We start from the raw sequence: 24,964 nt of genomic DNA, 5'->3' as shown, positions 1-24,964 counted from the left end.
GAAAGATTAGTAAGCCCTTCCATGGATTTCAACACGCAATTATTAGCGAGCCCAGGAAGGGGTCAGGCTTCCTACAGCTTCCTGCTCTTGGAGCTCAGGTTCATCATCAAATGGCTGAAAGACGCTGTCAGTGGCAGAGGCCCTATTAATAAAGGGACGGCTGGAGAAGGACCTGCCTCCCCCAGGTAATCAAGGTTAACAAGGTCTATTTGCTCGGAGGTTATCCTACCTTGCCAAGTGATTTTTTTCTTCTTCAAATGGCTGATAGAAACTGACAAAAGCGAGTCCCATTGCAGCTTGGGCATCCAGATTCTGGCTTGCTGAGATTCTGGGCTTCCATCGATCTTCCCCTGATTATGCAGCGTGCAACTCCAAGCAATGTCATTTACAGTTTCAATTAAAAGGGAGTCCACTTAGCGTTGTGGAGGGGGAGGGTGCGTAATTAATGCTTGAAGGTTGTTTGTGGGGGAAACCTGACTTCAAAAGATGCTTCCAATGACTGTAAGTGGTGATTACTTTTTGAAAGGGTGCTTAAAAGTGTGTTAATTTTAAATCACCCTCTCAAGCCTCCTATTGGAAAATGATGTCTTAGCTCTTTTTTGTACAGGATGAGCCACTATTCCAAGGGAGAGAGGGGGAAACAAAGGATGGATGGCCGAGTTCCTTCCCTACTAAATAAATAAATAGCATAGTACAGAACAATGATGGCGAACCTTTTTCACCTCGGGTGCCAAAAGCATGCGTGCGTGCTATTGCCCACGCTCGTGTCCCCACCCCATAATTTATTCCCCCATGCCATGCCCCCTGTGCATACACGTGTGACATCCCCCCCCCAACTGCCCTGCGCATGTGCCCATGGCTTCCTTGGAGCCCGGGGAGGGCGAAAACAGCCTCCCCCCGGAGGCCAGAAACAGCCCGTTTTCCAACTTCCAGTTTGCGTGTTGGGCTGTTTTTCACCCTGCAGAGACTTCAGGGAAGCCTCCTGAAGCCTCCGGAGGGCGAATAATGGCCCAACACAAAAACCAGAAGTTCGGGAATGGACTTCTGGGTTGCCCATTGGGCTGTTTCTCTCCCTCCGGAGTGCAAAAAACAGCCCAATGTGCAAACTGGAAGGCTGAAATCAGCTGGCCAGCACATCCATGCACGCTGGAGCTGACAGGGCAATGCCTCGTGTGCCCTTAGAAATGGCTCCATGTGCCACTGTAGCACGTGTGCCATATGTTCACCATCACGAGTGTAGAGTATCAGACTAGGGCTACCAGAGATTCGGGTTCCAATCCTCCATCCCCATAAAGCACATTCATCTCCCAATGTTCCCAAGTGTGGGAGATGCAACATCAGAGCTTGATTTCATGACGAAGGACTTATTTCGATAACAGCCTCACCAAGATCCATTCCATGTTTTCAAGAGAGGAACATCAGAATTCCAAATGTCTGTGGAGATTCTCAGTCATCCAAGTCATGGTTGTCCCAAAGGTGCTTTGTTAAAGAGGCAACTGGACTTTCTTCAGAACTGTCCAGTTGCAATTGTCCAAGCTTCTTGGATGAGAAGTGAAACATCTTGAAGGAAAAATAAAGAGAGCCCAGTTGCCTCTTGAAAAAGCACCTTTGGGTCAGAATTACAAACACTTCAATTCCCGTGAAAGGGTGACTGCCTTTTTGAGCTCATTCTCCAGGAATTTTCATCTCCCACTAGCAGCCTATATCTTGGGGTGCAACATTTTTCTGGCAGTGTTACATGAGAACAGCTAAGCCATTGAAGGGAAGTTGTTGCTTATAGATGGGGCTTACTAGATACAATGGGAGCCACAACGAAGAACTGAACAGGCTGCTGAGGGAGAAGGAAAGGGATCAGAAAAAGAAGGAAAGAGATAAGAAGAAAGCCTGACCTCTATTTGACTGCTTCACCTCTTGTGGGGGGGAAAAAAACATGGCCTCAGTGATGGCTGGAAGTGCCTAGCTTCTTTGGCTTGGTATGTCCAGCTGTGCCCATATTTGGAAATATCAAATCTGATTGTGATGAGCCAGAGAACTGCTCTCCCTTGCTCCTTCCTCACTTCTGTCAAGCATTCAGAAACATCACCTGCCACAAAGTGTTTGGAAGCAAGATAGCAATAGCACTTTGACTTGTATACCCCTTCATTGTGCTTTACAGCACTCTCTGGATGGTTTACAACATCAGCATATCACCTCCAACAATGTGGATTCTCATTTTATCAGTCACATACTATCATATGTGGTGGTCGTGCCAAAAAACGAAAGAATATTGGTGGAAAACTCAAAGGTCGGCTGATAGAGATAACCAAAGAGGAAATAGAATTCAAACCAGAACTATTTCTTTTGGGAATAAACATAACAAGGGGGTAATCTACTTAATAATACATATTATTATGGCAGCAAGAATGGTCTTTGCCCAAAACTGGAAAAAAAGGGAAATTGCACAAGAAGAGGAAGTAATTAGGAAAACTCTGATTTGTGCTGAAATGGATAAATGTGGGAATTGAAGAACAAAGACAAATCAGAATATTATAAGATCTGGGATAAATTTTATCGATGGTTGGAACAAAAAAGGAAAGATCCAAAATAAGCAATGACTAAGATTTATAGAATGGAGATTAGATTTATGTATGAAATCATCACAGTGAAAATGTATAAGACAAGAACAAAGCAACATGGATGGAAATATGATATCCTTATATTTGTAAATGCTGTATAAACCAATTGTAAATAAGCATGGTGGTTATAATATTTAACTTTATATTCTAGTATGTATGGCAAAGACATTGCCAGGGCGGTTACACTGTGTCCAATGTTTTAATGTGTGTTTAATAAAAACTTTTTGATTAAAATAAAATCTTGCCTGCAATGCTGCATTCTCACCACTGTGTCATCAATGCTCTAAAATGGTTAAGAGGAGCTATTTATAGTAGGCCTGCCCACCAAGGGCAAAGATGGAGGTTAGGGCCCTCAACAAGGGCTTGGGACAGGGAGATGAAGGCGCTTCCATTCCCAGACCAACTTGATAATGCATTAAAGCTTCTGGATAACACTTGCCTGTTTCAACAGAGCTGAAGAATACAGATTAAAGCTTTAAAGTAATTTTGAAATTTTCTCCCATTTCTTATTTCATCCTTTTAAGACTAATTGAGAGCCTCCTCTGTAATAGAAGTTGAAGTTCATGAAAATCCTAGCAAAGCTTAGATTTTTACATCTTCTCAACCCAAAGCTGCCCAGAGTTATGGTAAGATGAGCAGCTAATAAATTTTAAAAATAAATAAATAAGTCCCTTCCCCAGGCAGTCTATTCCAGTGTTTCTCAACCCTGGCAACTTTAAGGTGTTAAACATCTTAAAAGTTGCTAAAGTTGAGAACCACTTGTTTGTTTGTGACATTCTGGCATCTCCTTCCCCTGTGCCTGTCTCTTAGCTAAGCCAAACGACATGAATTATGCAAGGCTGCTCTGCTTGGCTTCATATTGCCTTCTTCAGGCACTGCTGTGGGGCCCTCCTAAAACATTTCCTTAATAAAGGAGAATATTTGTAGCTCAGGGTTAGAATGAGAGGTCCTTGGTCCTTTCTGAGCTTTGTAGTTTTTACGCAGATATTCATTACTCATCGGTATTAGTAAGAAATGGGGTTTGTTCCAGTGGTGAAATTCAATTTTTTTTACTACCGGTTCTGTGAGCATGGTGTGGCTTGGTGGGCATGGCTTGGTGGGTGTGGCAGGGGAAGGATATTGCAAAATCTCCATTCCCACCCCATTCTGAGACCAGCCAGAGGTGGCATTTGCCGGTTCTCCAAATTACTCAAAATTTCCGCTATCAGTTCTCCAGAACCTGTCAGAACCTGCTGGATTTCACCCCTGGTTTATTCTCAATTTATATTCTAGCGGCTTGCCCTGTGAGTGTTGGTGGGAGCGGTAATGGAGGTTTTTTTGGTTGGCCTGTTTCCTGTTAGCTTGATTGACAGTTTGATTGTCTGCTTGTTAATTGATGGACTGATCTTAATCTTGGAATTAATCTATGCTCATCATCTAGCAGAGATCTGATCATATTACCTAGTTTGGGTAATGAAACATCTGCAAGAAAACAACCAAGATCAGAGAGCATCCAGGACACTGCATTTCCTTAAGCCAAAAGTACCCTCTGGAAGCGGTCCAGAGCAGAGACTGGGCTGCCGTGCTTTGCTCTTTGGATCAAGGGTGGGGCGGGGGACTTCACTGCTTCCCAGGAGAGCCTCAAAGAGGCGCTTCACTCAAGCATTGTTCAAGCCAAGCCCAGTCCTGAGCAGATGGGTGGTCTGATAAAGGCTTGGAATGTTCGGGGAAGCCAGACAGCATGGCTGTAAGTCATGTAAGTATGCCTGCAGGAGATGACTAGGCCCAGCCTGAGGGAGGAATCAAATGCATCATCAGCTTGGAGTTGCTACACCCCCCAAAAAAAGACCCAAATCCAGTCCCCCTTGAAGTCCACTGATTCTTAACTAGTGCCAATTCGCATTGACCGTTAGCAGATCCAATTCTTGTATGTAGGTGACATGGAATAAACTCGCAGTGCTTTTGAAGTCCACGGTGGCTCCTGGTGTTTTGAGCCTGTCAGCAGCCCTTGATTTAATGCCCTATGCAACCCCTGCCATAGTGTGTGAGTGAGATGGCAGAAATAGTGCAATCAACTTCTTCCCCCCCCCCCCCCCCCATATAGTCTCTGAATTTCCACAGCCAGTTTACTGGAAAGAAAGATCGGGTACAGCAAAAATTTCCCAATTCTTGTTTATATCTGATCATTGTTACAGTTTTTACCTATTATGCTTAGATTTAGTGGTTTCATAGTATGCATTGAATATGGTGCTTATTCATAATATGGAAAATCATGGAATGTCATGGCAGTTTAAGCAAGTATTTCAGGAAGCAAATGAGAAAAAGGATGCTGCAAGAGAAAGTTCCCCTGATGGAAAAGGTCTGCTCACTTACGTGGTCAATCAGTTCCCTTATCATGCCGTTCCACTGGCCCTTCTCATCTTGGGCTCCGTACTTCCCATCCTCCACCAGTCGAATCTCATAGGAGAAGCCAAGGATGCGAGAAACTTCCGAGAGGAGATCCACGCAGTAGCCTTCAAAGCGCCTGTTCCCAGACAGAACCGTGTCCGACTTTGCAAACATGACAAATGGCTCTTCCTAATGGCCAGAAAAGATAACACAATCACATGAAGAACACAGGCACTGAATTCAACACACACACACACACACACACACACACAGCACCTAAATCAGAGTTGTGTCCCCCAATTGTGTGGTCAGCTGGAATGGCTCCAGCAACATTTTCTGGCATTAACCAACTGGATCATTAAAACCTCCACATTCCAGCATTAGCATATGTATAATTGGCTATGCTTTGCAGGTTTGGCTGATCAGATCCAAGCAAATTTAAGCATTCTGAAATGACACTAAAAGCACGCTGGCTTCTTATTAGAAATTAGAAATTTAATTTGTTAGCTGCTCCCTCTCCGCAAGGGACTCGGGGCGGCGTACAATAAAATATACATACATACATATAAACATAAAAATACACACATATATATACATATACATACATGCATGGAGGAGGTAATAATTAAAAATACATTACATTAATAATAATAAAAATTAGTCATTAAAAATACCCCGAAATAATAATACAATTTAAAAAGGACTGTCAGGAGGAAAAGGATAAACTACGGTTGAGCCAGGCCAGACAGTTGAAAGAGGTGGGTCTTGAGCTTTACACGGAAGGAGCGGAGATCGGAAGTAATCCTGATATCAAGGGGGAGGTCATTCCACAGGGCTGGGCCCATCACAGAGAAGGCCCTGCTCCTGGGTGTCGCTCCCCGACACTGTTTAGCGGACGGCACCCGGAGAAGTCCCTCTCTGTGCGAGCGGATTGGTCATAGGGATGTATGGGGCAGGATGCGATCCCGCAAGTAACTAGGTTATGTTGGATTCTGGCTCTTAGTGCTCAAACATATGGCCGAAGACCAGGTTGCTGGTGGACATCTTTGTGTCCAGTCGAGCACTTCCTCACGTAGACAGATTTCTGCATCCATGAAACGTTGAACTGTTTCTCCACATTTCCACACTCAACTCAAAAAGCAATGCATGTCTTGCACTATCCAATAGTGTTAGAATGCTAGTGTCCAGACCGGACGAGAAAAGTTTGTGACCAGAGTCTGTCTCAAGAGAAACAGGTCTGAGAAATGTGGACAGTATCAGAAACAATGAGGTGGGGCCTGAACACATGCCATAAAAACATGTGCCATGTGCTATGAAATTGGTAAAATGATCAGACTTGTAGCCCATGTCTGGGGGCACCTGGAGGCACCTGACTGCCCCCTGAACCCCAGGAGGCTCCAAAGCAGCCCACATTATCCACCAACAAAGCAGCCACGGCTCTGCGCAAAAAGGTTTCTTCCTTCAGCACTCTCCAACACAGAGTCATTCCCGAATTCTGCAAGGCACATGTTCAGAGGCTGTTTCACAATTTATTAGTGGAAATAGCTGGGCATTCAATTTGCAAGCTTTCAAGGCTTGCTAATAAATTTATCGGCAAAAGTGCCCTCAATTTCAAGATCTTCACAGTTCTTCTAGGGCCTGGGGAAAGCAGAACTGTCTGTTGGGCAACACGAGGCTGCTCCCAACATGTTACTGCAATATATGAGCAGAAGGGTGTGAAAGGGAGGGAGGGAGGGAGTGATTGGAGGCAGCCTTCTCCTGTCTTCCCCTTTCCCCCTTCTAGATCGCAGTTCCCGCTAGCAACATTATTACACACAAAGCAGCAAAGAACAAGAGCATCTCTCTCTCTCTCTCTCTCTCTCTCTCTTTCTCCCTCCCTCTCTCTCTCCACCCTTTCTCTCTCTCTCTCCCTCCCTCCCTCTCCCTCTCTTTCTTTCCCCCTCCCTCTCCCTCCCTCCCTCCCTCTCTGGATATTTATGGTGTTAAAACAGGGGTGTCAAACTCAATTTCATTGAGGGCCACATCAGGGCTGTGGTTGATGTGGGGGGGGCAGATAGGCATGGCCAGCTGAGTGGGTGTAGCCAATTGGGTGGGCATGGTCAACTGGGTGGATGTGGCCAGCTTGACACCACTCCCCAAACTGCTGGCATGTTTCCTCTTCACATTGGATAGACCAGGCCGAAGCTACGCTGACCTGATTTTTCCACTTCCCATTGGGTAGATCAGGACAGTCCTGTTGGCATTGAGTTTGACACCCTGTGTTAAAGGTATCATCACAGGATATAAGATATTCCAGGTCAAGCTGCCTTTTGCAATTGACTGATGAGGATTTTGTCAGTGCTACTGGTAGTCAAGTGGTGCTCCAGGTGTTTTGGGATTGCACCCAAGGCGGCTATTACTATTGGTGCTATCTTTGCTTTCTTTTGTCACAGTTGTTGTGTTTATAGGCCTTTGTATTTTGTTATCTTCTCCAGTTTTTTCTCTTCTCTTCTGCTTTCTCAAGGTACTGCCATGTCCACTATTCAGACTTTTCTATCCTTCTTAATGACAATTGCTATGTCTGGCCAGTTTTCATTATTTCTCTCCTGTTGATGGTACAGGTGGCACATTTGCCCACTCCAAACTCCACTGCAATATTTTGGTTTTATATTTGGACAATGTTGAGCAGCGAATCTATTTCAGAGAGTGCTTTTCCATACAGCTTGAGATCATCTATGTAAAACAGGTGGGATAGTCTGCCAGTTGTTTTTGATGTTTGATAGCCATGGCTTGACATGTCCAATATTGTTAACAGAGGAATCAATGCAATGACAAACAGCAGTGGTGAGAGTGAGTCTATCGTCATTGACCAGGAAATGTATCTTTCATTGTGCCATTGATCTTTACACAAAGCTTCTGATGTTTCCACTGCCTCCTGTTATTTCTAGGTACTGATTATCCAGTCATGTGGCAGGCAGTCAAATGCCTTCTTGTAATCAATCCACACTACATTCAAGTTGGTCTTCCTTCACTTGCAGTTTTCCAGACTCATCTTGCCAAGTCGGAGCTGATCTTTTGTTCCATTACGCTCAGGTAGAAAGAGCTTGATTTCAACTAGATGCTGTTGGATGCATCAGCTACCACACCAGTTAGCAATTTCAAAGTTGCAAAGCAAGTAATTGGCCTGTAGTTGTTGGTGCTGCCCCTTTGTAGGATCTTTTACAATCAGATAGATTTTTCCAGATGTTAACCAATCTTTGATTTCACCTTCTTTATTTTTATTTCCTGCCCACCTCACGATTCAGGTGACTCTTGTTAAACTTGGCAACAAATGGGTTCAGACCAATCAAATGCAGTTCCTCTTCACCTGGTCCTGACCAATTCTTGACCTATTCTCAATTCAGCTTCTTTCTTATTCTTATCTACTTCCTTTGTCTAAGCTGCATTCTTACTTGGGTTGCCCAATAGCTGCACCCAGAATTGCATTGTTTCTTCTTTGCCAGCATTGGCTGCATTCTCTCCATTGAATGGATTGTTAGAAATGTTTCTGATTCGACTGAAATGTGCAATTTGAACTTTGTATCTGCTGGTTTTCTTTGCTATAGCTGTTAGTTGCTGCTTTGTCATTTCCATTGCTTCCTTAATCTTATGTGTTTCTAGATGATATTTCTTGAGTTGGTATTTTTGGGGGGTTTCTTGAGAACAACATCAGTACAGACAACCTTGTCACTTTGTGCTGTTCTAGAGGATTGGTTATTCTTTAATTCTTCTTCTTTTTAGAACAAGGACTTTGTTCTTTCTGAGGAGAAGGCAGAGGAAAGGATGCCTGGTTTGGGAATGAAAACAATTCAATATATATGGTGGCTTCCCCTCTCTTTTTTGTGTCGCTAGGAATCACATCAGTTCTTTATTTTATTTTATTTATTTCGTCAAATATAAATTAGATAACAGATATAAGTATAGACATGATTATGTAAATTATGAAATGAATACGAATACAAGGGAATATTAAGACAGGGACGGTAGACATGTTGGTGCGCTTATGCACACCCTTTACAGACCTCTTAGGAATGGGGTGAGGTTGACAGAAGACAGTCTAAGGTTAAAGTTTTGGGGGTTGGGGGATGAAACCAAAGAGTCAGGTATTGCATTCTAGGCATTGACCACTCTGTTGCTGAACTCATATTTTCTACAGTCGACTTTGGAGCAGTTTACCTTAACTTTGTATCTATTGTGTGGTCGTGTATTGTTGCGGTTGAAGCTGAAGTAGTCGTTGATAGGTAGGATGTTGTAACAGATAATTTTATGTAGTACGCTCAGGTCAGACCATAGGCGGCGTAGTTCTAGGTTGTCCAAGCCCAAAATTTCAAGCCTGGTGGCATAAAGGATTCTATTGTGAGCAGAGGAGTGGAGGACTCTTCTCGTGAAATACTTCTTGCTCAATTGTATTAATGTACGATATACAATGTGGATTCCAGGTAGAAGAGCTGTATTCAAGAATTGGTCTGGCAAAGGTTTTGTATGCCCTAGTTTCCAGTACAATGTTACCAGAGAAGAAGCTTCACAAAATTAGGTTAATAACTCTTAATGTCTTTGTGGTAATGCTGTTGCAGTGAGCTCTGGCACTTAGATCATTTGAGATGAGTACTCCCAGGTCCTTGACAGTGTGGGGGTCGTCTACGAGGTCATATCCATTCAGCTTGTATTTGGTGTTCTGATTTTTTTCTGGCAATGTGTAAGACAGAGCATTTATTGGTTGAGATTTGGAGTTGCCAATATTTTGACCATTCTGACACATAGTCAAGATCTTTTTGTAGGGTAGCAGCATTGTTGGTGGTGTTGAATAGTTTTACATCATCAGCGAAGAGAACGCAGTTGCTTATAATATGATCACAAAGGTCATTTATGTAAAGTATAAAGAGTTTCCAGTCCTCTGGTATTTCCCTGGTGCTCCTGGAGCTTTGAAAGACTTGGTTCAGTGGATCCAAAATCACATTCCAGAATCACCTGCCTCCCACTGCCCCCATGCCTCTGCCTGCTGCCAGCACCATCGTGCGTAGGAATCACCTGCCTCCATTAAATGGGGTGTCCCTCCGTCCCTCGGTCTCCTTTGTCTATGTTTTCCCCAAAATAAGCCCTAATATGTTTTTTGGACCCCCCCCAAAATATGACTGGGTCTTATTTTCGAGGAAACACACTATCTCTAACAAGAATAAAATTCAGGGGTGCACATTTTAATTTCTGATGACAGTGAATCTGTGCTAAAAATGCAGCAGGCTGAATCTTCCATGATAGATTTGCAAATGTTCAGCATTTGGAAAAGCTGAAGCTTTGGAGGCAGCAAAGGACCTGGGAAAGTCCATCTCCAGCTAGACTTCCTTCAGCGAAAGCATGTAGGAATGAGGCTGCCTTCATCTGGTCTGGCCCCTGCATTTAAAAAGGCAGGTCAAAGGTAGAAGCTTGCCTTGTAGAGATGATAAGAAGCTGAATAGAAATCTGAGGATTTATTATTATTGATATATTTTTTTGGGAAAGGACCTGGGGAGAACTTCTAGGAAACTCAAATCTTGCTCACTATTTTTAAAAGCTGAAATTGGCCTTAATAAAAGCGTTAACTAGAAATTACTGTGATTAAGGCTTGTAATGGTTTATTGGGATGTATGGCTGACTCAGAGGGATATTTGGGGATGGATTTTGAGAGCAGAATGACAGCAGAGAAAGGGAAGTGGATGGCCACAGTCTGTGCTGCTGCTGAGGGGAGAGGTGGGAAGTCAGAAAGGTATTTGAGGTGGCAAGTGAGAAGAGCACCGGAGACTTTTCCTCCTTCTAAGTGGGCGGTGAGGGCCAACAGCTTCCCTTCATGCTCTCCAACTTGTGGGTGCTTCCAAAGGAGGTTATTTTTTTCTTGCAACTGCTCTCCATCACAGAAAGTTGAATCAATGCCATCTTTTGTTAGGAGTGGATCTGTGGTTTCCTGCAATTTCTTCCCTCTTTTTTCTGACCCCCCAAAAGTGTTAAGGAAGGCCTCACTCAAAAGGAACAGATCCACGTACAAAACCTCCCCTGCCCTCTTCGTGTATCAGGAGCTAAAGTGATCAGCTAATCCTGAACAAAACTGGAGTTTCTCAATTAAATGAAGACTCAGGATACCCTCCAAGGGAAAGCTAAACAGACAAAATGTCAAGAGGACATTGCCTCTGGGCCATGCCTTTTGGACCCCCTGCCACGCAGGCTTGCTTTTCCAAACTCAAAGTGACAATGGTACAAGGAGCCTTTCTGAGCCAGTCAGAGATCAGGCACAAAACAGCAACAGACCAGATCATAACCATCAACCTCTGACTCTCTTTTGGCTAACCCACAAAGGATTGGGAAGGAAGAGACTGGAATGGATCCAGACCTGGGATGTCAAGGCCACCACTTTCTCAGTCACCACACCCTTGAATGGAACATTTGGGACAGTCCCTACAACTACTGAAATGTTCCCAAAGAAGATCTTACTACGTCCTACCTGTCAACGACTACTTCAGCTTCAACTGCAATAATACATGGGCAAACAATAGATACAAAGTCAAAGTAAACTGCTCCAAACTCGATTGCAGAAAATACGACTTCAGCAACAGAGTGGTCAATGCCTGGAATGCTCTACCTGACTTCGTTGTTACTTCCTCAAACCCCCAAAACTTTAACCTTAAACTGTCTACTGTGGACGTCACCCCATTCCTAAGAGGTCTGTAAGGGGGCGTGCATAAGCGCACCAGCTGTTCCTGTCCTACTATCCGCATCTATTTGTACTCATTTCTTATGTATATATGTACACCTGCTTACACTTATATGTTTATATGTTATATTCATACTTATACTTGTTTTCTCATACTTGCTTGACAAACCAAATAAATAAATCAAGTAAATAAAAAGATTGCAGGCCTCTTCCAGGCCATGCGGGAGAAGAAAAGAAAAAAGCTCTTCTTTGTGCCCCCACAGCCACAGAGAAGGATTTCTGGTGGGCTTCAAAAAAGGCCCTCATCTATTCTATCCCCATCCTCTTCATTGCATGTAGCCCCCTGGGAAATAAAAGGGAAGAACATGCACAGAAGAATAATATTACCTGCCCAGCCCATTAGTTTCTTCAGACCTATTTAGGAAATCATCTTGACCCAGGGCTGCTTGGAACAAACCGTTTCAATTGATCTCCCATCGTGCAGAGGTTCAGAGTAGCTAGCAGTCACCAAGTGGCCACAGAATGACCGGCTACGGCAGCTGGATTACAGAAAGCTCCTCGGAGCACCACCACTTCCAGTCACAATGAACCTCAATGACTGGGGGGGGGGGGGGGGGAGGTACCAACTGAGATGGGTTCATAGAAATCCTGAGTCACTCCTGGATGGGTGGCCTCAATAAGGAACCTGAAGTCCCAGGACAACAATCCCATCAGGCCATTGCCAACCTATCAATCCCTTCGAGTCCCTTCGGGGAGAGGGGGCGGTCTAGAAATCAAATCAAATCAAATCAAATAAATAAATAAATAAATAAATAATCTCTGTTAACTCATGAAGAGAAATTCTTGGGCAGGCAAGAGTTTACAGAATCCCTTCCTGCCGGGTTACCAAGAACAAGTCAGGGTTTTTTTTTTTTTTTTTTTTTTTGAGGACTATATTTATCTCAGATCTGAAACAGTCGAGGAAAACAGAAGGATTACACTGAATTCCCAAGTAACCTACCAGAACTGTGGTGACCACCAAAGACCGATTGGTCAGGGAATCCGTCACGTTGGGCCCCTGCCTCTGGGCAATTTCAGTGATGTTCAGCCCATCCGAGGGGCTCCACACTCCAACCTGGATGGGAACAAAGGCAAAGAGTGAAACCAAACTAGAGCTTTCAGTCCTGAAAAAACCCCACTGGCAAAGAAAGGTGGTCAGATAGTTTGAAGGCCCTAAATGAAGGCCCAGGAAAAGTCCTCAAATGTTGACACCAGTAAAGTTGGAAGAAAGCAAAGGGAGAGCTCACCCATGTTTGTTCAGATGGTACTTCCTTCAGTTGAAGGCAAATAGTTTGTCTGTAACACTTTGACTAGGGTAGATGAGAAGGAGAAGTAAAAGATGGATACCTTTTTTATCAAGAACAGAAAGACCGGAAACCAGCTTGTCATCTTTCTTGGATCTGCTCCACCAAACCACCTGTTTCTACTTTAACCAGGGGAAGAGCTCTCGGGGATTCCTGTCCTTCCACAGATACTACAGTTTCACCAACAACAGCATCTCCCATCTTGGTTTTATGCAAGGATCTAGACTTTCTGGGACTTCCCTTCCCTCCTTCCAACCAGGAATGACAACTGCTCTGCTCCTTGTAACTCCACTCTCCAACTTTCCTCTCCAGCACTTTGTTTTGCTCATATTTTTTTTCTGTTCTCTCTTTGACTCCTTTCCTCCATTCTCCCTCCAACTTGGGTCAAGACCAGCAGCAATTGGGGAGGTAAGTGTGTCCACGGGCTCTAGTCTATAACAACTTATAGCAGGCTGGGCCAATAGGACATTGAACCTCCCCACACCAGTCCTGGCTAGTGGCCAGGTCAGCTCCTCAGCCCTCATGACAGCACTGCTGCCCTTCAAGGGAAGAACCAGCTCCATCTCTCCATTTCTTTCTCCATTGGCACTATGGATGCAGACGTAGCAGCCACACTAATAAGAGGCATGCAGGGAGAGGCTTCCTTGCGTAATGCTCCAGGAAAGGAAGCAAGAAAGAAAGCAATCAGGAATCACAGCATCCTAGGGTTTGGATCTCTTCTAGTCCAATCCCCACCCAAGGCAGAAGTCCTTATACCATCCTGGAAAAATGGTTGTCCAACCTCTTCTAGAAAACCACCAGCGATGGGGCACCCACTATGTCATTCTGTTATGAAATTCCTCTTTATTTCCAGGTTGAATCTCTCTTTGACAAGCTTCCACCCATTACCCGAGTCCCTTTGGGGAGAGCGGGCGGTCTATAAATTCAATAAATAAATAAATAAATAAATTACTTCTTATCCTATCCTCAAGCGCTATGGAGAATAAATCAATGCCCTCTTTCCTGTAACAGTCCTTCCAGTGATCAAGGAGAGCTTCAACCTGGAAATAAGGAGGAGCTGTCTGACAGTGAGAACAATCAACCAATGGAACAGAAGTTGCCTTCAGAAATTGTGGGAGCTTCATCACTGGAGGCTTTCAAGAAGAGACTGGACTGCCATTTGTCAGAAATGGTGTAGGGTCTCCTGCTTGGGTAGGGGGTTGGACTAGATGACCTACAAGGTCCCTTCCAATTCTGTTAATCTGTATCTAAGTACTGGAAGATCTATCATGTCTCCCCTAAGCCTTCTCTTCATTAGGCTAAATACCTAGTTTCCTTAGCCACTCATTGTATGGTTTAGCCTCTAGGTCCCTTATCTTTGTTGCTCTTTTCTTCGTTCTTCATTCTTTTTAGGCCCTCAACATTTGTTTGGTATTGTGGTGACCAGAACTGGATGAAATATTTCAAGTGTGGTCTCACCACTGTAGTGTAAAATGGCACTATCACTTTTCGTTGTCTTGATGCTATCCCTCTATTGATACAGCTTAGAAGGCTGCATTGGCTTTTATGCAGGGGTGAAATTCAGCAGGTTCTGGAGAACCGGTAGCGGAAATTTTGAGTAGTTTGGCAAACCGGCAAATACCACCTCTGGCTGGCCCCAGAGTGGGGAGGGAATGGAGATTTTGCAATATCCTTCCCCCAGGAGTGGGGAGTGATTGGGGATTTTTCAGTATCCTTCCCTTGCCACACCCACCAAGCCACATTCACAGAACCGGTAGTAAAAAAAAAAAGAATTTCAGCACTGCTTTTATGGCAGTAACAGCAGCATATTGCTAGCTCATATTTAAGTGTGGTCCCTCTCACTGTTAAGACAGCTACCGCATACTCTACACTATGTGTTTGTGTTTTCCTAAATTACTAAAGATTTTATTTTTCTCACCACTAAATGGCATCTTGTTAGAGGGTGCCCAAAGCTCAAGAATGTCAAGATGCTTCTGAATCTTGAGTTGATCTGGGGGGAAATGTTGGCACTTTCCCCCAGCTTGGTGTCACTTGCAAATTTGATCAGTTACCCTTCTAACCCCTCATCTAGATCATTTATGAAGATATTAGGGAACATCACACCAAAGACTGCACCTTGAGGTACCCCACTGTCTGTTTTGTTCTATGTAAATATAGTTCCTTTGAGGACTATATGCTGAGTTCTACAAATCCATCTGGTGTTGGTATTGCCTATTCCACATTGTTCTGTCTCACCAAAAAGTAGCTGTGTCTTCTTTGTCAAATAACTTACTGACATTATATTCACAGCAGTTCACTAAGCCACTAATTTAGCTACTTTATCAAAAAAGGCAATAAGGTTTGTCTGACATGATCTCTTTCTAAGAAACCCATTAGAAGAACACCAGAGCTCCAGCCTTAAGAGCCATGATGGCACAGTGGTTAGAATGCAGAACTGCTGGGCTAACTCACTGCTCACTCCAGGAGTTCGATTCTGAGCGGCTCAAGGTTGACTCAGCCTTCCATCCTTCCAAGGTCAGTAAAATGAAGACCCTGAGAGTTGGGGGAAATAGGCTGACTCTGTAAACCACTTAGAGAGGGTTGTAAATCACTGTGAAGTGGTGTGTAAGTGCTAGTACTAGTTCTAGTGCTGTTCCTGTTTCAGCTGGCTTCCAGTAATCTCTTGTTTACACTGCTTGGTTATCTTTTCCCCAAAAAATCCAGACTAGTTTAGTTTAGAGTTTCCTGGATCTTTTAGAATAGAATAACAGAGTTGGAAGGGCCCTTGGAGGTTTTCTAGTCCAACCCCTGCTTAAGCAGGAAACCCTACACCTCTTCAGACAAATGGTTATCTAATCTCTTCTTTAAAAGTTCCAGTGTTGCAGCATTCACAACTTCTGGAGGCAAGTTGTTCCACTGATTAATTGTTCTAACTGTCAGAAAATTTCTCCTCAGTTCTAAGTTGCTTTTCTCCTTGATTAGTTTCCACCCATTGCCTCCAGTTCTACCCTCAGGTGCTTTGGAGAATAGCTTGAGCCCCTTCCAACTCTGTTAATCTGTTAATTTGCTTCTTTGTGGCAGCCCCCGAGATATTGCAACACTGCTATCGTGTCACCCCTAGTCCTTCTTTTCATAAGACTAGAAATATCCAATTCCAGCAGGCATTCTTTATATATTTTAACCTCCAGTCCCCTAATCGTCTTTGTTGCTCTTCTCTGCACTCTTTCTAGAGTCTCCACATCTTTTCTATATTGTGGTGACCAAAACTGAATGCAGTATTCCGAGTGTGGCCTTACCAAGGCATTATAAAGTGGTATTAACACTTCACTAACAAGACTAACAATCTTGATTCTATCTCTCTGTTTACGTAGCCTAGAACTGTGTTGGCTTTTTTGGCAGCTACTGCACATGGTTGGCTCCTATTTAAATGGTTGTCCTCTAGGACTCCAAGATCTCTCTCGCAGTTACTGCTATTGTGCACAAGATACCACCTATACCCGTGATGGCGAACCTATGGCACGCGTGCCACAAGTGGCACGCAGAGCCATTTGTCCGGGCACGTGAGGCACTGCCCTGTCAGCTGGTCAGCACGCATGCGCGCGCTGGCCAGCTGAGTTCACCTTTTTAAAAGCTATTTTTCGCCTTCCCCAGGCTCCAGAGGCTTTATAGGAGCCTGGGGAGGGCGAAAAGAGCCTCCCCCCGCCGGAGGCTTCAGGGACTGTCCATGAAGCCTTCGGAACGCTTAAAACCACCCTCCGAGCAAACAGAAAGTGACTTCCGGGTTGCTCGGAGGGTCGTTTTAAGCGTTCCGAAGGCTTCAGGGACCGTCCGAGGCTTCCCTGATGCCTTCGGAGCACTTAAAACGACCCTCCGAGAAAACCCGGAAGTCACTTCCGGTTTGCTCAGAGGGTGGTTTTAAGCACTCCGAAGGCTTCAGGGAAGCTTCCGGACAGTCCCTGGAGCCTCCGGAGGGCCTCCGGGGGGTCGGGGGAGGCTATTTTCGCCCTCCCCAGGCTCCTATAAAGCCCCTGGAGCCTGGGGAGGGCAAAAAACCCATGTAAAAATGGGGGGGGGGGTCGCGCGTTGTGCGCGCATGTGCACTGGGGGGGGTCGCACGTTGCATTATGGGTGCAGCACGCCCGCACTCGACCCCCCTGCGCTCCCCCCACTTGTGGCACACGAGCCAAAAAAGGTTCGCCATCACTGTACCTGTGCATTTCATTTTTGTTGCCTAGATGTAGAACCTTACTTTTTTCACCACTGAATTTCATTTTGTTAGATAGCATCCAAGTGTTCAAGTCTGTCAAGATCCTTCTGTATCTTAAACCTATCTTCCGGAGTATTGGCTATTCTTGCTAGATTGATATTTTCTGCAAATTTGATGAGTTCCCCAATTATTCCCTCATCCAAATCATTGATGAAGATGTTTTTTTTAAAACAAAATTTTATTGGTTTTTTAAAGAAAATAATCAGGGAAAGGGATAGTGGGTGAGGTTACAAATTTTGAGAGTTACATTATGTAGGAAATGGCCCTCCCCCCAATTCTTATAACTTTCATTTATTAATACATTAAGTTGTTACTACTTAGTGATATTTTGTCAGCATATAAACTTTTATCTTCAAACAATTTCAATCATTTTATATCCAACAGATTTTCTAGTTCATTTTTGTGATCTGAGTTTTCTCGATGTTGCCTCTTCGCCCCCCTCCAGCAGAGCTCCGGCACCTCCCGTGTCCTGTATATCCGGTGTAATGTCATCAGGTTTATCTAGGAGGATTTTGTTTTTTTCCATGAAGGCCTCCGCCTCCATAGTTGTATTAGTTCTAACTCTCGTGTCCTCCCAGAAAATTAGCATACCTTCTGGCATGAGCCATCTGAACCACACCCCTTTCTGGTATAATTTCTTCACTAGAAGCAAATATTTTTTTTTCTTTTATCTCTAACTTTCTTAGGGATTTGCTTCAGGATGGCTATTTCTCTATCCTTGTATTTTAATGCTTGCCCCCTTTGTGCACTCAGAATCTCATCTCTTGTAGTCTTTCTAAGAAATGTAATGTGAACCTCCCTTGGAACATTGTGTGTTCTAGCATATACTGAGTTTACTCTATAGACCAGGTCCATGTCCCACCCCATCTGTTGTCTGTCTTTTTTAATATATTCAGCCAATAAATTTGTCATAATATCCCTCAGGTCTTCATCATCAGCCTCAATTACATTTTGAAATCTAAGAAAAAAAGACATTCTTTCAAATTCCATTTTTATCTGCTGGTTCTCAAGTTCTTGGTTTCCTCTCTGGACCCCCTTCACCTCCACCCTCATCTCAGCTGTCCCCTCCTCCAAAAGTTCCAGTCTCTGTGAATTTTGATTCGTTCGATCTTGATTCTCTCTGAGCTGCTCGTTCATTTCCTTCAGTTGATTTTTTAAGTCCTCCTGCCCCTTTAAGAATTGTTGAAACATCTGTTGAAAGTCCACCTCAGGGGGCTTAGGCTGGAACAAAGCTGTTAGCGTCTGTTGTCCACTGGGGCTGGACGTTGATGATGCTGGGGCGGAGCCATCAAAACCCGGTTTCCCCGGTGGTGGTCTTTTAGATGGCATTGTAATGAGCAAAGCTCAGAGATTACTGTATCAATGCAGAGAGAAAACAATTGGAAAGGTGGATAGCCAAGAGAGATCGCGAGGCAGGGAGTCCAGGCAAATGAGGACCTTTTAGTTCCAGGCAATAAGACAATAAAATCCTTTGTTCCAAGTCCAGGGTAGAGTGTAACAAGAAATATCTCTGAGTGTCACGGAGACAAAGACAAAATGCCAGCAGTTTCTGTGGGTGGAGTCAAATTTCAAAGTACATAAAGACAACGGAAGTGTGCCATCTTGCCCTGCCAGCTCCGGGATCAGAAGACAACAAGCCAAAAGTTTTCAAAGTTTTCAGAAAGAAACAGATCATCACCTCATTTCCACAATTGCAGTAAAATAAATCTGCTGTTTTTTATGAGCGTGACTTCATTCCAAGGCTCCCCCCCTCCTCCTTCTCTGGGGGCAGATTGCAAAACAGTTTAAATCCGCTTGTCCAAGGGGGGGGGAAATCCCCCTCCCTCCCTTCCCAGGGGCAAATTGAAAGGTTTTTTTTCTAGGAAGCTGACAGTCCTTTTGTTTTTCTTTCAATCATAAAAGGGAACTGGAGAGATCCCCATCTCACCACATTGTAGCTGAGTCCTTCAAATCTTCATTTTCGTCCAGCTGCCTCCATGCGAAGACGCAACAGAAGCGCCTCCCCATTTGCCTCCCGGTGCCTAGGGTGATGCGGGGAGCCCCCCCCCAGCCGCTGCTGACACAGGGGATCCCCCGCTACACTGCCCCTTCGGCAGGAGCCCCTCCAAGACTTCCTGTGCCCCCCCCCCCGATCAAAGGGGAGCCCACCAGGAGCGCGGGGGCGAGCAAAGCATGCCAGTCGCCATCCGCAGCCGGAACCGGAAGTCCATTGATGAAGATGTTGAAGTGTACTGGGCCTAAAACAAATTCCTGGGGTACCCCACTGCATACCTCCCTCCATGTAGATGCAGTTCCATTGAGGACTACACATTGAGTGTGATTGGTCAACCAATTACAAATCCATCTGGTGCTGATGCTGTCTAACCCACATTTTTCTATTTTATCAAGTAGTAGGTTATGGTCTACTTTGTCAAATGCCTTACTGAAGTCCAAGTAAATTATATCAACATCATTCCTCTGGTCCACTAGTTTTGTCACTTTGTCAAAGAATGCAATAAGATTAGTCTGGCATGATCTGTTTTTGACAAACCCATGTTGGCTTTTGGTTTTTACTTTGTTTGCTTCTAGTTGTTTTCTGATTTGTTGCTTGATTATCTTTTCCAGAATCTTCCCTGATATACAGGTCAGGCTGATAGGTCTGTAGTTTTTTGAATCTATTCCCCCCCCCCCCCCTTTTTGAATATGGGAACTACATCAGCTCTTTTCCAGACCTCTGGCAGTTCCCTGGTGCTCCAGGATCTTTGAAAGGTATAGTTCAGTGGTTCTCAGATCACATCTATCAGTTCCTTCAGAACCTTGGGGTGTAATCCATCTGATCCTGTTGATTTGAATTCGTCTACGGTAGACAGGTGCTCACTTATCATTTTCTTCCCTATTTTAACTTGGGTTACTAATCTGTTTTTTGTGGCACTATTTTTGATAGGTTGGACTGTTTTTTCCCCTCGTGTAAAGACAGATGCAAAAAACTAGTTAAGTAGTTCTTCTTTCTCCCTGTTGCTTGTTACCTTCCTGCCACTTTCTCCCAGCAATGGACCAATTGTTTCCTTGACTTTTTTCTTGCTTTTAACATGTTGGAAGATTTTTTATTTTTTACTTTTGTCGCAAGCCTTTGTTTGTTGTGAGCCTTAGCTTTTCTCAGTTCCTCTTTGTAGGCTTGGGCTATTTGCTGATATTCTGCCTTAGTTTTGTGCCCCTCTTTCCACTTTGTCACCCTCTGCTTCGCTTGCTTGCTATCGGCTGCCATAGAAACGGGGAGGGTGGGGGCATGATATTTGGGAAGGGAATTGTGTGGTACTGGAAGAGTTAGAAGGGAGTTTTGTTCTCACTATCTTCTGTGCATGCTGATGTTTGGTCTTGATCACGGCCAACCGTCTCACACACAAACCTGATGAGGCCTTTTGAAGATGCACCTCACATGACACCTTAGGGAGTTGCAGATTGGACACTGGGCTGGGTTAATTGGAGGGAGGGGCTGGGTAATCATTTGATATGTACTTATTCGTGCCTTTTTGGCTCAGATCTTGCTTTCCTTTTCGCTGCTTTCAATTCATATCTAGTAAAAGTACTTTATCTCACTTTTCAAACTTTACCAAGCTTCTTGAGTTGTTCTCCCCTTGAGGATTCTCATCCATGGAATCCTTCCCAAGCTCTCTCTAAGTTTACTGAAATTAGCTCTCTTAAAGTCCAAGACTCTAGTTTGACTTTGTTCTATTGCTTGTGCTTGCATAAAGTTGAATTCCAATATTGCATAATCACTCGCCCCCAAGGTTCCTGTAGCTTCAACATTTTTTACCCTTTCTGAAGATTGAAAGCACATCAGATCTTTTATAGTCCTCTGTGCTCCAGGAGCTCTGAAATATTTCATTCATTGGTTCCGAGATCACATCTGCCAGGTTCTTCAGTACACTTGGATGTAAACCATTTGGTCCCAGAGATTTCAACTCCTGCAAATCAGATGGTATTCTCTTATCAGTTCCTTGCCTATTTTGATCTGCATTCCTATTGTGTCTCCCAAAGTGCTACTTTTGACAGGTTGGGCTCTTTTTTCCTTTTGTGTTAAGACAGAAGCAAAGATGGAATTAAACAGTTCTGTTTTTTCCCTGCTATGTGTCGCCTTCTTGCTATCTTCTCCCATTAGTGGACCAATTGTTTCTGTTGTATTCTCGGAGCGTCCACCAGCAGGTGGCGCTAGAGGAGGCCTGTCCACGCGCGCCCAGGATTGGTCGTTTTAAACAGGTTCCAGGGCGGCACGAGCATCAAGCCCCTATTGGCTACCGGCTTGACAGCTGGAGAATATAAATAGCTGTCAACCGGCTTTCAGTTCAGTTCAGTTACTAAGTTGAATAAATCAGTTACTGTTACTGGTTGTCTGTCAGTTATTACTGATACTTAATACTGGCGACGAGGACGGGCGGATCCAACCCAGCAAAACAAGTTACAATGACAACTTCATCGATGTTCGCCCCATTTCGTGTGGAGGCAGAAACCTGGGAGGCGTTTGTGGAAAGGTTTGAATGTTTCCTCCTGGCACACGACTTAACAAGCCTTTCCCTGGAGAGGAAAAGAGGCATATTTTTAAACTACTGTGGACCAGAAATGTTCGCAACTGCCAGAGCTCTCTCAGCTCCCACCCCTGTACACACGGTGCCTTGGGAAACATTAATGGCAAAATTAAAAACACATTATGAACCGGCACCTTCACGTTTTGCAAGGCGACAAGATTTTCGCCACTGCATTCAAGGAGAGGGGCAATCCATAAGCCACTACGTGGCTGCGCTCCGTGCGGCTGCTATTCCTTGTGAATTTGCTGATTTGGACGAAGCCCTGTTGGAACAATTTATTTATGGTCTGAAAGACGTTAAATTACATCGCCGAATTCTATCCCGGTCAGACCTCACTTTGAAAATTGCCGTTGATGAGGCTCGCGCAGCGGAGATGGCCGAACAGTCAACCCCTGACCGTAGACGGTTGCCACAGCCGTTGCCAACGGGACAACAGTTTCCATCGCCTCAAGTAAATCATCAACAACTAGCCTCCTCTATACAATCAGAAATTGACTTAGCAATAGATCGTCTGCAATCATTAAATTTTAGAGACAGTCGCGCCTGCATGAGCTGCGGCGGCAAGCACGCACGCTCAACCTGCCGATTTAGGGCAGCTATTTGCCGGAAATGCGGGAAAAAAGGACACTTAGCAGCAATATGCCGCTCATCCGCTCCTGACAACCGGCCACAAAATCAAAATGCTGCCTACCGTTTTTCTGCACCTGCCCCACCAAATCGCCGCCTAAATTCTCTATCCCTGGGAGACATCCAAGAATACAACCCCGAATGGGTTGTCGACTCAGCATCCGCATCTGCAGGAGGTCGCGGTAAGATGCACCTGACTATCTTCCTCGAAGGCCGGCCTTGCTCTATGGAGCTAGATACAGGCTCAGCTCGCTCAATTATTTCTTGGCAAACATTATCATCTATTCTACCCCACTACAAAGTAAAGCAACTCAGCCCTGCAAACTGCCGCCTGAAAGACTACCAGGGAAACTCCATCAAGCTCCTAGGCTGCGCTAAGCTACTAGTTACTTATGGCTCCTTCACAGGCCACCTACCATTATTAGTGGTACAGGATCCCCTGGCCTCTTTATTGGGGCTCGATTGGTTCAGTGCTCTGGGTTTGTCAATAACTGGCATCCATGCAACGCAATACTCTTCCTTACCTACTAACAATTTCACCTCACTAATTGCGGAATTCAAAGATGTTTTTTCACCATCATTAGGCTGCTACAAGGGCTCCCCAATATCTTTAAACCTCGACCCTTCAATAGCTCCCATCAGGCTTAAGGCCAGACGTCTACCATTCGCCTTAAAGGCGAAAGTAGACGCGGAAATTGACAAACTCCTGGAACAAGGAGTTCTACAACCAGTTGATTTTTCCCCTTGGGAAACTCCAATTGTTGTTCCCCTAAAATCTGACGGTTCTGTAAGAATATGCGCAGATTTTAAAACAACAATTAATAAAGCCCTCCAAGCACATCCCCACCCAGTACCGGTAGTCCAGCACGTACTACACACATTAGGACGAGGTAAGATATTCGCAAAATTGGATCTAGCCCAGGCCTATCAACAGCTACCTGTTGATGAAGCCACAGCACTGGCACAGACAATAGTCACCCACCGCGGGGCTTTTAAATGTCGTAGGCTGCAATTCGGCGTCAGTGTGGCCCCAGGAATATTCCAGGGATTGATGGAGCGGTTGCTCCATGGCATTCCTGGGGTCACACCCTATTTCGATGATGTGCTCATCGCAGCCAAAGACGCCCCCACGTTAATAAAATCCCTACGTGCGGTCCTCCAAAAATTCCGGGCTGCAGGCCTCCATCTTAAGGCATCAAAGTGTAAATTGGGAGTCCCTGCCGTAGAATTCCTGGGATTCCTAATAAATAAAGATGGAATCCACCCATCACCAAAAAAAGTGGAGGCAATCCTTTCCGCACCAACCCCAACCAATAAGGTTGAGTTGCAGGCTTTCCTAGGCCTCCTCAATTTTTATTCGTCGTTCATTCCACACAAAGCGTCGTTAGCAGAGCCCCTCCACCGACTTTTAGACACTTCAGCACCATGGCTCTGGACCAGCCGCGAGGCGCAGGCGCTCGCGGCTGTCAAAAAGGCTCTGACAGCTCCACCAGTGCTAGCGCAATACGACGAGAAGTGGCCCCTGCAGCTAGCTTGCGACGCCTCTCCATTTGGAGTTGGCGCAGTGCTGAGCCATGTATATCCTGACGGCTCAGAGGCCCCCATAGCGTTCTACTCCCGCACCTTGTCCAAGCCTGAGCGTAATTATAGCCAGCTGGACAAGGAGGCGCTGGCCGCCGTTGCGGGAGTAAAACGTTTCCACCATTACCTGTATGGGCGGCCATTTACCCTCCTAACGGACCACAAACCACTTCTAGGCATTTTAGCTGGCGACCGCCCCACTCCAGAAATTTTATCTCCCCGCATGTCCCGTTGGGCGGAATTCTTATCAGCCTATAACTACACGCTGATCCATAAGCCAGGCATAACAATGGGCAATGCAGATGCTTTGAGCCGCTGCCCTTTACCGATTCCGGTATTGGACCCAGCTCCTACAGAAACAATCTGCCTTTTAGATGAATTGCAACTTCCACTGTCTGCATCAGACATAGCAATACATTCCAAAGCAGACCCCATCATCTCAAAAATAATTCATTTCGTCCGCAGTGGATGGCCTAATTCTGATATAGACCAGCCACTACTGCCATTCTATCGCCGCCGAACGGAACTGTCATCTCTCCAAGGCTGCCTCCTCTGGGGACACAGAATAGTAATCCCAAGCAAATTGCGCCAGGCACTGCTATCTCGTCTCCATGAGGGCCACCCTGGCATTGTCCGTATGAAGTGCCTGGGGCGCAGTTACATATGGTGGCCCTCCATGGATGCGGACATTGCAGCGTGGGTACAGGAATGCCCCCAATGCCAGCAGGTCCGCCCCGCACCACCAGCAGCCCCATCCAGAGAATGGGAACAACCCAGATCGCCGTGGAGCAGACTCCACGTGGATTTTTTAGGACCAATAGAGGGAACCACCTTCTTCTTGGTAATTGACGCGTGGTCAAAATGGGTAGAAATGTTCCCTATGCATTCCACTACGTCTGCAGCCACTATAAAAATCTTAGACAACT

At 45.0% G+C, this 24,964-nt stretch overlaps 1 protein-coding gene across 2 annotated transcripts in view; it reads right to left on the bottom strand.

Annotated features, from left to right (window-relative positions):
- Positions 1-24,964, bottom strand: part of GRIK3 (glutamate ionotropic receptor kainate type subunit 3) — a 301,429-nt gene that overhangs the window by 49,296 nt on the left and 227,169 nt on the right. For both annotated transcript variants that reach the window (XM_081961775.1, XM_081961776.1), the window contains exons 9-10: positions 12,680-12,793; positions 4,968-5,171 (exon numbers count right to left, since the gene is read on the bottom strand). In XM_081961775.1, coding sequence (XP_081817901.1) covers positions 4,968-5,171; positions 12,680-12,793 — 318 coding nt within the window. The remainder of the gene's footprint in view (positions 1-4,967; positions 5,172-12,679; positions 12,794-24,964) is intronic.

Source organism: Natrix helvetica (assembly GCF_964273705.1).
Source record: "Natrix helvetica genome assembly, chromosome: 9".
Lineage (NCBI taxonomy): Eukaryota > Metazoa > Chordata > Lepidosauria > Squamata > Natricidae > Natrix > Natrix helvetica.
This window is presented reverse-complemented; position numbering and strand designations above follow the sequence as displayed.